At 46.8% G+C, this 12,596-nt stretch overlaps 1 protein-coding gene and 2 pseudogenes across 1 annotated transcript in view; 2 read left to right on the top strand and 1 right to left on the bottom strand.

Annotated features, from left to right (window-relative positions):
- LOC150044842 (organic cation/carnitine transporter 2) overlaps nt 1–5,686 on the bottom strand; it is a 28,731-nt gene extending 23,045 nt beyond the window's left edge. The window contains exon 1 of the mRNA XM_090321269.1: nt 4,972–5,686. Within this exon, the coding sequence (XP_090177395.1) occupies nt 4,972–5,364 (393 nt within the window). The 5' untranslated portion in view covers nt 5,365–5,686. The remainder of the gene's footprint in view (nt 1–4,971) is intronic.
- Nucleotides 5,687–9,554: 3,868 nt separating this feature from the next.
- LOC150044841 (glyceraldehyde-3-phosphate dehydrogenase pseudogene) lies at nt 9,555–9,886 on the top strand (annotated as a pseudogene).
- A 27-nt stretch (nt 9,887–9,913) lies between these two features.
- LOC150044840 (glyceraldehyde-3-phosphate dehydrogenase pseudogene) lies at nt 9,914–10,784 on the top strand (annotated as a pseudogene).
- Nucleotides 10,785–12,596: the final 1,812 nt, after the last annotated feature.

Genomic DNA, 12,596 nt, shown 5'->3' with positions numbered 1-12,596 from the left:
TAACTCCTTAGAGTAACTGTTCTCCACTCACCAGTGACAGTCCTTGACAACTCTCAGAGCCTGACTTACCCTAACAGATCTCTACCCTCTGATAGCAGGTCTGTGAGTAGGGCTAGAAGCGACAATAAGGAAGAATCTGTGCTTTAGATACATTACATTTCTTTATATTATTTATGCTTTGGCAAAGCAGTCCCTTCTTTTGGTCAGTCCTGGGATGTGAATTTAGGGCCTGAGCACTGTCCTTGGGCTTTCTCAAGGTTAGAGCTCTACCACTTGAGCAGTACCACTTCGGGCTTTTTCTATATATGTAGTACCAAGGAACTGAACCTGGGTCTTTATTCATGCTAAGCAAGCACTCTACCAATGGGCCAAGCTCCCAGCCCCCCCATCTCTCTCTCTCTCTCTCTTTTTTTTTAAAGTGGGAGAACCGTGTCTTTTGAACCTGGTTTGGAATTGGCACTGTTTTTCAGTTATGGGATGTAAGGAGATGATACCACTGCCTAGAACAAGATGTTCTTAGCTGTGAACTGGCTGGAAGGGTACCTGTGCCCACAAGGTGCAAGTTCTCCGCAATGTACCTGACAATGACTGCATCGATGGTCAAGCACACTGGTTGGAACCACATGTTACTGAAGGCCATGTATTCTTATACACATTGTATCCTCCTCCCTGCTGTAAATTAATGGAAGATAATCGCTGGGCTTGGGTCTGTAGTCTCAGCACCTGGGAGCCTTGGGCAGGAGTCATGGCTTGCACTCAGGAGTTTGAGGGTAAGACTGGGCAATGTAGCAAGACTCTATCACACAAAAAAAAATAATAATAAAGAAAGAAAAGGGGGAGGGTGCAGTGAATGTGGCTTAGTGGTAGAGTGCTTGCCTAGCATGCATGAAACTCTGGGTCCTATTCCTCAGTACCACATAAGAAAAAGCCAGAAATGGTGCTGTGGCTCAAGTGGCTGAATGCTAGCCTTGAGCAAAAGAAGTTCAAGGACAGTGCCCAGGCACTGAATTCAAGCCCGAGGACTGGTAAAACAAAAACAAGAGCAATGGTGGACTGACTCATGTTAAAACTATCAGGGCAAAGCAGTACTGACAATGCTCAATTGCCATATGGGGCACAGCCCCGTATGAAAGAGTGGCTCAGTTGCTATTTGATACATAGGTGAGTAATGAATGGTTGAGTTAATCTTCAGTAGATTCTTTTAGTCATAGTCAGGCTGACCATTTCACTTTAACCTACAAAATATTTTTTTTCTTTTCTATGACTTGACCTCATGTCAGCTGGCAGGACTTGGACCCAGGATGGTAGCTCTGAGCAACAGAGGAGCTTAACTGACTATTCACGAAGGACATATCTACGATGACTGTGTTTGCATAAGGAAGTCATGGCACCCTAGAAGTGGCTGTTCTGGCTTGCTATTCACCTGCAAAGGCACAAATGAAGGTTTGTACCTTCCCTGAGAAAGACCAGCACAAGCATAGAATTGAGGCACAGGTCTCTCTGGGCATGCCAGAATCTCTCAGGATGTTGGAGCTTCTCATCCACGTAGTTTTGTGGTTAACAGTAAAGCTCATCACCTCCTGAGACTATCTAGGCACAAGATAAGACTGAGGGAAAAGCTAGTCCAGAAAAACAGGGAATGAGTCAGAATTGGCGCAAGGAATGGACTAGGGTTTCTGGAAATCAGAGACAAAACAGGGAGCGAGACAATGTGGAGAATTGCTAGCGTGCCACTGAAAAGAGTCTGAACTCAGAGGCACTAGAAGTCCAGAAGTCTCTAAAGGTAACTTTCTGCCTACAGGTTGGGTTACAGCAAAACCAAACTATAGGTGGCCTAGCAGCATGAGAACTCACCCAGGTTCCCAAAGAATGAGTCAGGATTGTACCCAGAAGCACTGCAAGAAGGTTGGGATGATTTTTCTGGAGCTCCAGAGATGAATGAGGAGCTAGAGGTGGGGATGGACTAGAAACATGTAGATGACCAAAGTATTTCTGAAAAATGGGTATTTCATAAAGTCTTCCGTTCTCTCAGCCAATCCCAATGTTTGGTTTTAGGTACAAAGTGCCAAACTCTACTAAAGGGTGGAGAATCATATGGAGAATATTCTTAAAATATTCCAGTCAATATTGTTTTTGGTTACTTCCAATTTTCCCTTCTGAATTAGAGTATCCCCCCTTTTTTGTTCTTAGACTTTAGAGAACATTTTGTAAATTACTCATTAACCAATTTAGTAAAAAAAATTTTTACTTGATTAGAAAATTCTTCTGCATCTAGCATTAGAAACTAAGGAAATTGCAAAGGTCTAAATTTACTGAAAATTCCAGTTACTACGTGTCTGTACTTTGACTTGAAAAAAGGAAAAAACCAAATCTAACAGGAGACCAGGAGTTTTAGTCTTTTGTAAACATGTACACGTGCATAGACGCACGTAAATAAACATGAATGAGAATTCAATATCACTGTACTTAAAAACACCTCTATGTTTGATTTGGGACAGAGGGCAAGCTTGGGAACATTTTAGCAAGTACCAGACTAGCTGCAGAGGTCAGAAGGCCAGCTCTGTTGAAAGAAAATAGACCTTAGTGGGAGAAAAAAAATCATCAGATTGATGATGCAGCAGGGACTGTTCATTTGAGAGACACAAGCAGTCTTGAACTTCAAAGTCAGGTATTCCAGCATCCTAAACAGAAGCGCTAAGTAAAGTATTAATCTTCCCTCCCTGCAAAGACTGACAACCTGTAAGTAGGTGAAAGGGCACACAGTTCTTACGAAACTGCTAAGACAGCAGAATAAAGTCTAAACACGTAGAAAACAGACAAGACTGACATTGGCAGTAAGCAAGGTCAGAAGGGTGGGGATCCAGAGTTCAACAAGGGGAGCTTAGGGACACTCCTTATCAGGGTAAATCCCCAAATACATGCCAGGAGCTGACGTTAAGTTGCCTCTTCTTTGGACCAGCCATAGACAGAATCTGAAGGAATTATGCCAACTCCTGAGCCAGCCTCCACTGTTACAGTTCTCCCTGGTAACAGACTCAAATGAGAGGCCAGAACCCAAGAGATGGGACACTTGAAAATTCCCATTGTCCAGGGACACATGGGCCAGAGCTGGGCTGCCTCCATTCCACACTTCTTTCGTCAATTGGTGACACCGGAATGATGTCACTGGGTGAGAAATCTCAATGGGGCTTCAGGTCCTTACTACTTGTATGTGAAGGAGGTAGGCACAGGTGTTGAAAAAATTAAACTTCCAAACACACAGAGAAAACCCTTGAGTACACACAACAAGGCCCCTGTGGCAGCACTGATTCTATTCTGGAAGAGTAACAACCCCTACAAGCAACATACCTAGAGCCCCCACAGCCTCTGTAAGGCCTTCTGAGGCTCTAGGAGAGTTAGACACCCTACAAGAACCCAAGGTTTCTCTCCCTGTCATTCCTGTCACACAGTTTCTTGAGGGAATATCTGGGCCTAACTGAGCAAAGTATTCTGGACTCACTGAGAGGCCATCTCCTCCTCCTAACTTTTGAATTTCCCTAATCCTGACACTGAATCTGTGGTATGCTACCCATCAATAAAGGTTCACTGCATTGGTGAGTGAGGGAAGAAGCAACTTGAGAAAGACGGGAAGAAAGTGTTTACATAGGCTTTAACTTTAAAAGTTCTGGAATACCTGGTGCGGTGGCTCACACCTGTAATCCTAGCTACTCAGGAGGCTGACATCTGAGTATCAAGGTTCAAAGTCATCCCAGGCACAAAAGGACCGGAGACTCTTATCTCCAATTAACCCCTAGAAAATGGGAAGTGGGGCTTAGCTCAAGGGTAGGGTGGTAGCCTTGAGCTGAAGAGCTCAGGGACACTGCTTAGGCCCAAGGGTAGGGTGGTAGCCTTGAGCTGAAGAGTTCAGGAATAGAGGCCAGGCTGAGTTCAAGCCCCATGACCCACCAAAAAATAAAAAATAAAAAAATAAAGTCACACTGTAGCTACTCAGGAGGTTGAGATCTGAGGATCATGGTTCAAAAGCAGCAAGAAAGTTGTGAGTATCTTCTCTCCAATTAACTGCCAAAAAGCTGCAAGTGGTACAGTGCTAGGTTTGGGCTCAGGGACAGGGGCTGGGAGCATGGCCTAGTGGTAGAGTACTTGCCTAGCATGCATGAAGCCCTGGGTTCAATTCCGCAGTACTACATACACAGAAAAAGCTGGAAATGGTGCTGTGGCTCAAGTGATAGAGCGTCAGCCTTGAGAAACCCCAAGGACAGTGCCCAGGCCCTGAGGTCAAGAACCAGGATTGGCAAAAAAAAAAAAAAAAAAAGGAAACTCACGGACAGTGCCCAGTACTTGATTTCAAGCCCTAGGACCAGCACAGAGAATCTTTCTCTCTCTTTTTTTTTCTTTCTTCCTTCCTTCTTTCTTCCTTTCTTTCTTTTTCTGGACTGATGCCGTGAGAAGACGACAGACCTTTGGTCCAAATCCAGGCTCTGCTCACCTCATTTTGGCTACCATCTAGAGAAAATTCCAACTCAAGGGTTTTTAAGAGCATCTCCTAGATAAAACCAAAGTCAACGCCCGTCTGGATTTCATATCCAATGTGGTCATCAACATGGGTGTCTGGGGCCAGCTTCATGGCCTAGTGGTTAGAGTGCTTGCCTAGCATGCACGAAGCCCTGGGTTCAATTCCTTGGCTACCACTTATACAGAAAAGGCTGGAAGTGGTGCCGTGGCTCAAGTGGTAGAGCACTAGCCTTGAGAAAGTCCAAGGACAGTGCCGAGGCCCTGAGTTCATGACAGGCAAGAAGAAAAATATATATATGGGTGTCTATCCAGCTTGAGATCACTTTGCCAAAGTGGCTCCTGGGCCACCCAAGGCTGGAGGATGCTCTTGAGCAGGTGAAGAAGAAGGGTGTGGGGGGAGGGTGGAGGAAGGACAGCATCCACTGAGCATCAGATGCCCGGTGGGAGACTGTCACCTACCTCGGTCACGATGGTGGACAGGTAGACGTCCCGGCTGAACTCCCAGCCATCCAGGCACCTCTCCAGCTCCAGCCGCTCCAGGTCCACGTCAAGCACGGGCTCCAGCCCCAGCGCGGAGAAGTTGACCAGGGTGGCCAGGCGGTAGCGGCGGCAGCTGTGGGGCACCTCGCGGCCATCCTGCCTCACCAACGGGAGGCTGTGGTTGCGCCAGGCGCTGCTCAGGTTCGCGGTATCCGGCACCCGGCAGTGGTGCTCCGGAGTCCCCGTCAGGAACACCACGGACATCCCGTTGAAGCCATTGGGGATGATGCTGGCGCTGAGCAGGAAGAAGATGAGGCGCTGGAAGGGCCCCCACTCGCCCAGGAAAGCGGTCACCTCTTCGTAGTCACGCATGCCGCCGCTGTCCTCGGGCGTCCCGCACCGCCGGATCCCCGGGTCGGGGAGGCGCGCGGCTGGGGGGCGGAGGGGGTGTGTGTGTGAGGAGGCAGCGAGGACGTCTGTGCGCCTGCGCGTGGGGGGCACCTCACGGTCCACTACGGAGAACGAGGAACTCACCCGGGAGAGACCACTTTCCAAGCAAGCCGGTGAGCTCCCCGCACTTGGCCCACGCACCACCGGCGGTCTTTACATAGAGTTGCGAGGCCCGGGGCGGGCTCTGGGCCTGGGCCACAAGGCCCGCCCCGCCTGCGGGCAGTGCGGCCCGGCGCAGCGCGTAGTGCCGGGCGGAGGGGGCGGGACCAGGACGAGCGTGACGCGATGAGTGTCAAGGCAGCGCCGGCGCGTGCGTGGGGAGGCTGAGGGGCACGACCTGGTGGTTCCAGACCTGCCGGAGGCGTGTGGGCGGGGCCACACATAGACACGCCCCCTTGGACACGCCCCCCCCGCCACCCCCGCGTACCACCGGGTGCTTAAGAGGCCACGACTTTGACTGAGGTGACGTCCAAGGTTAAAGAGGCTAGCTCGCATGGTGATATTCTTTACATACTTACTTGGTTTGGACAGAAGGATCTCAAGGTCACCAAGAATAATTCAGAGGTTGCCTAGGATTTGTTTGAAAGTATTTTTCAAGGGAAAACTCTTGACATTTAGAAATAAATAACAAGAGATGAATATTTCATGTTTTCTTTTCAGAATTGAAAGAAAAGAAAAAGTCAAGATCCTTTCAGTAGACTTGAGCAGCCTGGAGGCTTAAATAGGTAAAAAGTCTCATTCTCCACTTTTTAGCTCTGCTCACATGACTGGCCCAAAGTATCTTGGACAGCTTACAGGTAACATTATTTTGAAACTGAAATTATTTTTATTGATTGCTTTTTTAAAAAAATTGTTATTGTATAAATGATATACAGAGAGGTTCTATAAGTCAGGTAATGAGTACATTTCTTTTTTGGACAATGTCAACCCATCCTTTGCTCTCTCTGCAATAGCACAATAACGTTAATTATAATCCCAATGCCTTTCTGAATATTGTTCTGATTTTAAGAAGTCATTTTGTTTTTCTTAAACTTGTTCAAGCCGATGTAAAAAATTTAACTTAAAGATGTGTGTGAGAAAACACATGGTATTTCTCTTTCTGAAAGGAAAAAAAAGAGGATTATTAAACATCCTACCCTAGATTAAATGTTCCCCTTAGATTAATTATTTTTGCTGTTAACTGAGCTGACTAGTATTTTTTTTAACTTCCAACTGTGTGATTTTAAAGGAGACTTATCAGACAAATTACATTTGTGTTTTTATTTGTTTAACTGGGTCTGGCTATGTCTCTAGTTCCTGAGCTCTAGTGAGCTATCTATTTGCCTCAGGACAATTGGCAGGGATGCTACACCCAGGTACATTTGTAATTTTAAACTTCATAATAGTCATGTTAATCAATTTTCCAGATTTAGCAAATGAAGATTCATCTAGCTAGATTCAAATTTTGGGTAAGGAATAAGTAACTTTTAAGTATGCATGTTTCATGTAGGGATTATATAAAACCCAAATGTAACTGGGTGTCTTGCTTTTTTTTTTTTTTTTTTTTAAAGCCTAGGCACTGGTGGCTCATGTCTCTAATCCTAGCTGCTCAAAATAATAAGATCTGAGGATTGCAGTTTGAAGCCAGCCCAGGCAAGAAAATTCCAAAGACTCATCTCCAACTAACCAGTAAAAAAATAAAAAATAAATAAAACCTACAAAGCTGGAGGACATGGCTTACACAGCTACTCAGGAAGCTGAGATCAGAGGATCTCAGTTCAAAGCCAACCTGGGGACTAAAAAGTCTGTGAGATTCTTCTCTCCAATTAATGACCAGAAGACAGGAAGTGGTGCGGTGACTCAAGGGTTAGGGTGGTTAGCCTTGAGCTGAAGAGCTCAGGGACAACACCCAGGCCCAGAGTTCAAGTCCCATGACTGACAAAAACAAAACCCAGAAGTGGAACTGGGACTCAAGAGGTAGAGTACCTGCCTTGAGTGAAAAAAGCTATGTTCCATGCCCTGAGTTACACAGATGAGAGAGCTAGCTGCTACTAGGTTTCCGAAAGGAAACAGAAACATTTCCCCTACCCCCCAAAAGTCAATTTTTTTAAGTTGTAAGAAACAGCATAACAAGCATTCGTTATTCTACTTCCTGATTATAGATGCTATATTATTTCAGAAGTATACTAATTCTTTTTATCATCTTACCCTTAACATTTTTTTTTAAGACAAGGTTTTACAATGTAGCCTAGACTGGCTTGGAACTTGTAAACCTCTTGCTGAAATTACAGATGTAAACCACCACACCCTGCTCTCCCTAACAACTTGAAGTAACACTCTTGGTCTGGAATTAACCTGGGAGGGGGAACTTTTTGAAAACAATCCAGTTTGGGGGTTTTCTTTTGTTTTGTTTTGGGGATTTTGGGATCTTAGGATATTACTTAACATTTCAAAATAAATGAAACTTCTATGAAGAGAATGTTGAGGCCTGTCCAGAGCAAACAAGATTAAAAAAAAAGTCCTGTTTTAATATTCAAGAAGTTATCAGTTGGGACATCAGGAGGGAAAAAAACTCCTTATAAGGTAAGAAAACAATTCAGTAGACTATCAAAGAAAGGGAAAGTCATAAGAAAGTGAATGATTTGTCTGAAATAGCTTGTTCACTTGCACAAAGCCCCAAATCACCTGAGGCCACGATTACTATCTGAATGTTATTATTTAAATGACATCTTTGAAAGTGCAATTGGTAACCCAGTTTCTCAGAAGCAGAAGATTAGGAGAGGCTAGAGGAACAAAAAATTAGGGGGACCCCATTACTTTTTTTTTTAATGTGCTGGTACTGGGACTTGAACTCATCACCTAAGTACTGTCCCTTGGCTCCCCCTGAGCTACATTCCTCCAGGCCAACATCTTCCTGCTTTACATATAAGGGAAACCTTAAACTGATTTTTGCAGCAGATAACAGAATCAGGGTTAGAATCTTAGATGAAATGGCTTCAAGCACTAACTGATGTGACAGCTGGCTTCCTCAATGATACCCAACAATCACTTGTGTATTCTTACCCTGGGTAAGTCCCTTCAGTATTGTGTATGTGTAGGTGCCTGTCCTGGAGCTTGAACTCAGGGCTAGGATGCTGTCCCAGTTACCACTTGAGCACAGCAGTTCATTTCCTTTTCCAACTTTGTATCAGGTTGATCTCTATTACCAATGATGTAGTTATGGAATTTACATCACATCAGTAATGACGCTACATTAGTGGTCCATTTGATATTGTTTCTCCCTTTCTGCATTCCTCCTTCTCAATGAATCTCAAATTCCAGGAATGGCCATATTATAGACAGACTGAGACTGCTAAACATGCTTCTTGGCCCCTCCCAATTTTGTCCTTTCCTCCCCTTCTTCCCCCACCCCCCCAACCAAGTCCTGGAGCTATTGTTAGTACCTGAAAGATAGCCTTAGGAGATTTCAGGGCTCACTGCGTTCCCACTGTGACCACACTGAAAATCAATTTCTTCCTCTTCAACAGAACTCATCTTTCTCTACTGATTGAACTTGGGTGGCAGGTGGCAGAATCTGTTCTGTTGTGATCTCTAGAATCAATTGATAACAGAAGACTGTAAAAAGATTTTAGAGCGTGTTCTCCAAGAAGGCTTTTGGAACCATGCCAGGTGGGTGGCTCACTCCTGTAATCCTAGCCTGGCAGGGAAAATCCGTGAGAGTCATATCTTAATTAACCACCAAAAAGCCAGAAGTAGAAGCAGTGGCTCAAGACTTCCAGCCTGGACTGAAAAAGCTAAGGAATAGAGACCAGGCTCTGAGTTTGAGTCCTAATACACACACACACACACACACACACACACAGAGGTTTAAAAAGAAAAGCCATTGCATGGGGGGAAGATGTGTGATGCCAAAGAATGAACTATCTCTTTTGTTGTTCTCATCGTTGGACATGGGCTAGCATTCTACCACTTGAGTCACAGTGCCACTTCTAGTTTTCTGGGTTCATTGGAGATCAGAGTCTCACAGGGCTGGGAACGTGGCCTAGCGGTAGAGTGTTTGCCTAGCATGCATGAAGCCCTGGGTTCAATTCATCCGTATCACATACACAAAAAATAAGCTGGACTCGGCTCCTCCCGGTTCTCCACCTTTCGCATCCTTCCATGCGGTTCCAGCCCGCGTTCCAGAGTCGCGATGGTGAAGGTCGGCGTGATCAGATTCGGCCGCATCGGGCGTCTGGTCACCCGGGCCGCCCTCAACACTGGGAAAGTAGAGATTGTGGCTATCAATGACCCCTTCATCGACCTGGACTACATGGTGTACACGTTCCAGTACGACTCCACCCACGGCAAGTTCAAGGGCACCGTCCAGGCCGACAACGGCAAGCTGGTCATCAACGGCAAGGCCATCTCCGTCTTCCAGGAGCGAGACCCCCGCCAACATCAAATGGGGCGAGGCGGGCGCTGAGTACGTGGTGGAGTCCACGGGCGTGTTCACGACCGTGGAGAAAGCCGGCGCCAAGGGCGTGATCATCTCGGCCCCATCTGCCGACGCCCCGATGTTCGTGATGGGCGTGAACCACGAGAAGTACGACAACTCCCTCAAGATCGTCAGCAACGCGTCTTGCACCACCAACTGCCTGGCGCCGCTGGCCAAGGTCATCCACGACAACTTCGGCATCGTCGAGGGCCTCATGACCACCGTGCACGCCATCACGGCCACGCAGAAGACCGTGGACGGCCCGTCGGGCAAGCTGTGGCGTGACGGTCGTGGCGCCGCGCAGAACATCATCCCCGTGTCCACGGGCGCCGCCAAGGCCGTGGGCAAGGTCATCCCTAACTCAACGGCAAGCTCACGGCATGGCCTTCCGCGTGCCCACGCCCAACGTGTCCGTGGTGGACCTCACCTGCCGCCTGGAGAAGGCTGCCAAGTACGACGACATCAAGAAGGTGGTGAAGCAGGCGTCCGAGGGCCCCCTCAAGGGCATCTTGGGGTACACCGAGGACCAGGTGGTCTCCTGCGACTTCAACAGCGACACCCACTCCTCCACCTTCGACGCGGGCACCGGCATTGCCCTCAACGACCACTTCGTCAAGCTCATCTCCTGGTACGACAATGAATTCGGCTACAGCAACCGCATGGTGGATCTGATGGTTTACATGGCCTCCAAGGAGTAAAAGGCCCCAAAACACAAGCCAGCTGCTGGGGACCCCCTGACCAGTCCCCCAACGCCACGAGCAGCCCCCCCCCCTTCACCATCTCCACCGTGGACCCCTGCTCAGGGGAGGGGCTCAGCCCTGATGCACACACATCGCCACCGCACCTCCACCTCCAATAAAGCTCGCTGCCCCTAAAAAAAAAAAAAGCTGGAAGTGGTACAGTGGCTCAAGTGGTAGAGTGCTAGCCTTGAGAAAGCCCAAGGACAATTCTCAGGCCCTGAGTTTAAGCTTCAGTACCACACACACACACACACACACACACACACACACACACACACACACACACACACACACGGCACATTATACATAGTGGTCATTGCCAGGAAGAAATAAAAGAATGTAGATCATGATAGATAGTGACAGACAGTAGTTATTTTAGCTTAATGAGCAAAAGCTTTTCTGAGAAGGTACGTGTGTGTGTGTGTGTGTGTGTGTGTGTGTGTGTGTGTGTGTGAATCAGAGCCTGGGTACTGTCCCTGAGCTTTTGTGTTCAAGACTAGTGCCCTACCACTTGAGCAACAGCTCTGCTTTCAGCATTTTGGTGGTTATTTGGAGGTAAAATTCACATGGACTTTTCTGCCTGGTCTGGCTTTGAACCATGATCTTTTTTTTTTTAATTGTTGGGATAATACATAGAAGGATTACAGTTACATTTGTCAGGTAGTAGGTGCATTACTACTTACACATTGATACCTCTTCTCATGTTTGTCTCCATTTCCCTCCCCCAACCCTTCTCAATCATTTTGTTTCCCCCCTTCCCTTTCCTATTTCAAATAAACAAATAAATGTATATACAATATACCAGGCAACGAAGTCAGATATAGCCACAATAGGAGATTGACCATAGGGCAAAAAAAAAAAAAGAGGAGAGAAATAACATAGTACATTAAGAACAACAATCACACAAGATAAACCTCTTGTTTCCATATCCTAGATGAACTATGATCTTTAAGATCTCAATCTCCTGAGCAGCTAGGATGGTAGGTGTGAGCCACCAGCGCCCAATGAGAAGGTATAATTGAATCCAGGTGCAGGAATGCGAAAGAACTGCTCATGTGGAGATCAGGGAAGTGAGTGTACCAAGCAGAAAGGTCATGCAAGCTCAGACCATGGTACAGGAATACATCTGGGTTCTCGAGTCATGGAGAAGACCTGAATGACTAGAACACCATGATCAAAGTGAGCAGTGACAGGGACTAGTCAGACATGTTGGCAGATGGCCAGAGACTCTCCCATTGTATTGACAGTGAGTGAGGAGGGCTCATTTTAAATCACACTAAAGTGATCACACCACCGTGATCATTCATGGAAAATTTAGAAAGCCAACTGGGCGTGGGGGCTCATGCCTGTAATCCTAGCTATTCAGGAGGCTGAGATCTGAGGATTACAGTTTAAAGCCAGCCTGGGCACTGAAGTCCATGAAACTCTTATCTCCAATTAAACACTAGAAAACCAGAAGTGGCACTGTGAATCAAAGGGTAGGGCGGTAGCGTTGAGCTGAAAAACTCAGGGACAGCACCCAGGACCAGAGTTCAAGCCCTGTAACTGACAAAGAAGAAAAAGAAGGAGGAAGAGGAGGAGGAGGAGGAAGAGGCTTCTCAGGTGGGCGCCAGTGACTCACATACACCCCTAATCCTAGCTACTCAAGAAGCTGAGATCTGAGGGTTGTGGTTTGAAGCCTGCCAGGGCAGAAAATTCCCCATGATCCTTTAATCTCCAACTACTCAGTTACAAGTGGAGCTGTGCCTCCAAGTGGTAGACTGGTGGCTTTGAACAATGTAGCTCAGAGACAGGTCCCAGGCTTTGAGTTCAAGCCCACAACCACCACCACCAATAAAAAGTAGGGTTCTGACTGCTATATGGAGAATTGACAAGAAAATCTTTGCCTGCCTAGGCTGGCTTTGAACCCTGATCTTCAGCTATCAACCTCCTGAGTAGCTAGGATTATAGATGAGAGC

This window comes from Megascapheus bottae, chromosome 29 (assembly GCF_031878675.1).
Source record: "Megascapheus bottae isolate mThoBot1 chromosome 29, mThoBot2.hap1, whole genome shotgun sequence".
NCBI lineage: Eukaryota > Metazoa > Chordata > Mammalia > Rodentia > Geomyidae > Megascapheus > Megascapheus bottae.
Note: the sequence above shows the minus strand (reverse complement) of the source record. Positions and strands in the feature narration are given on the sequence as shown.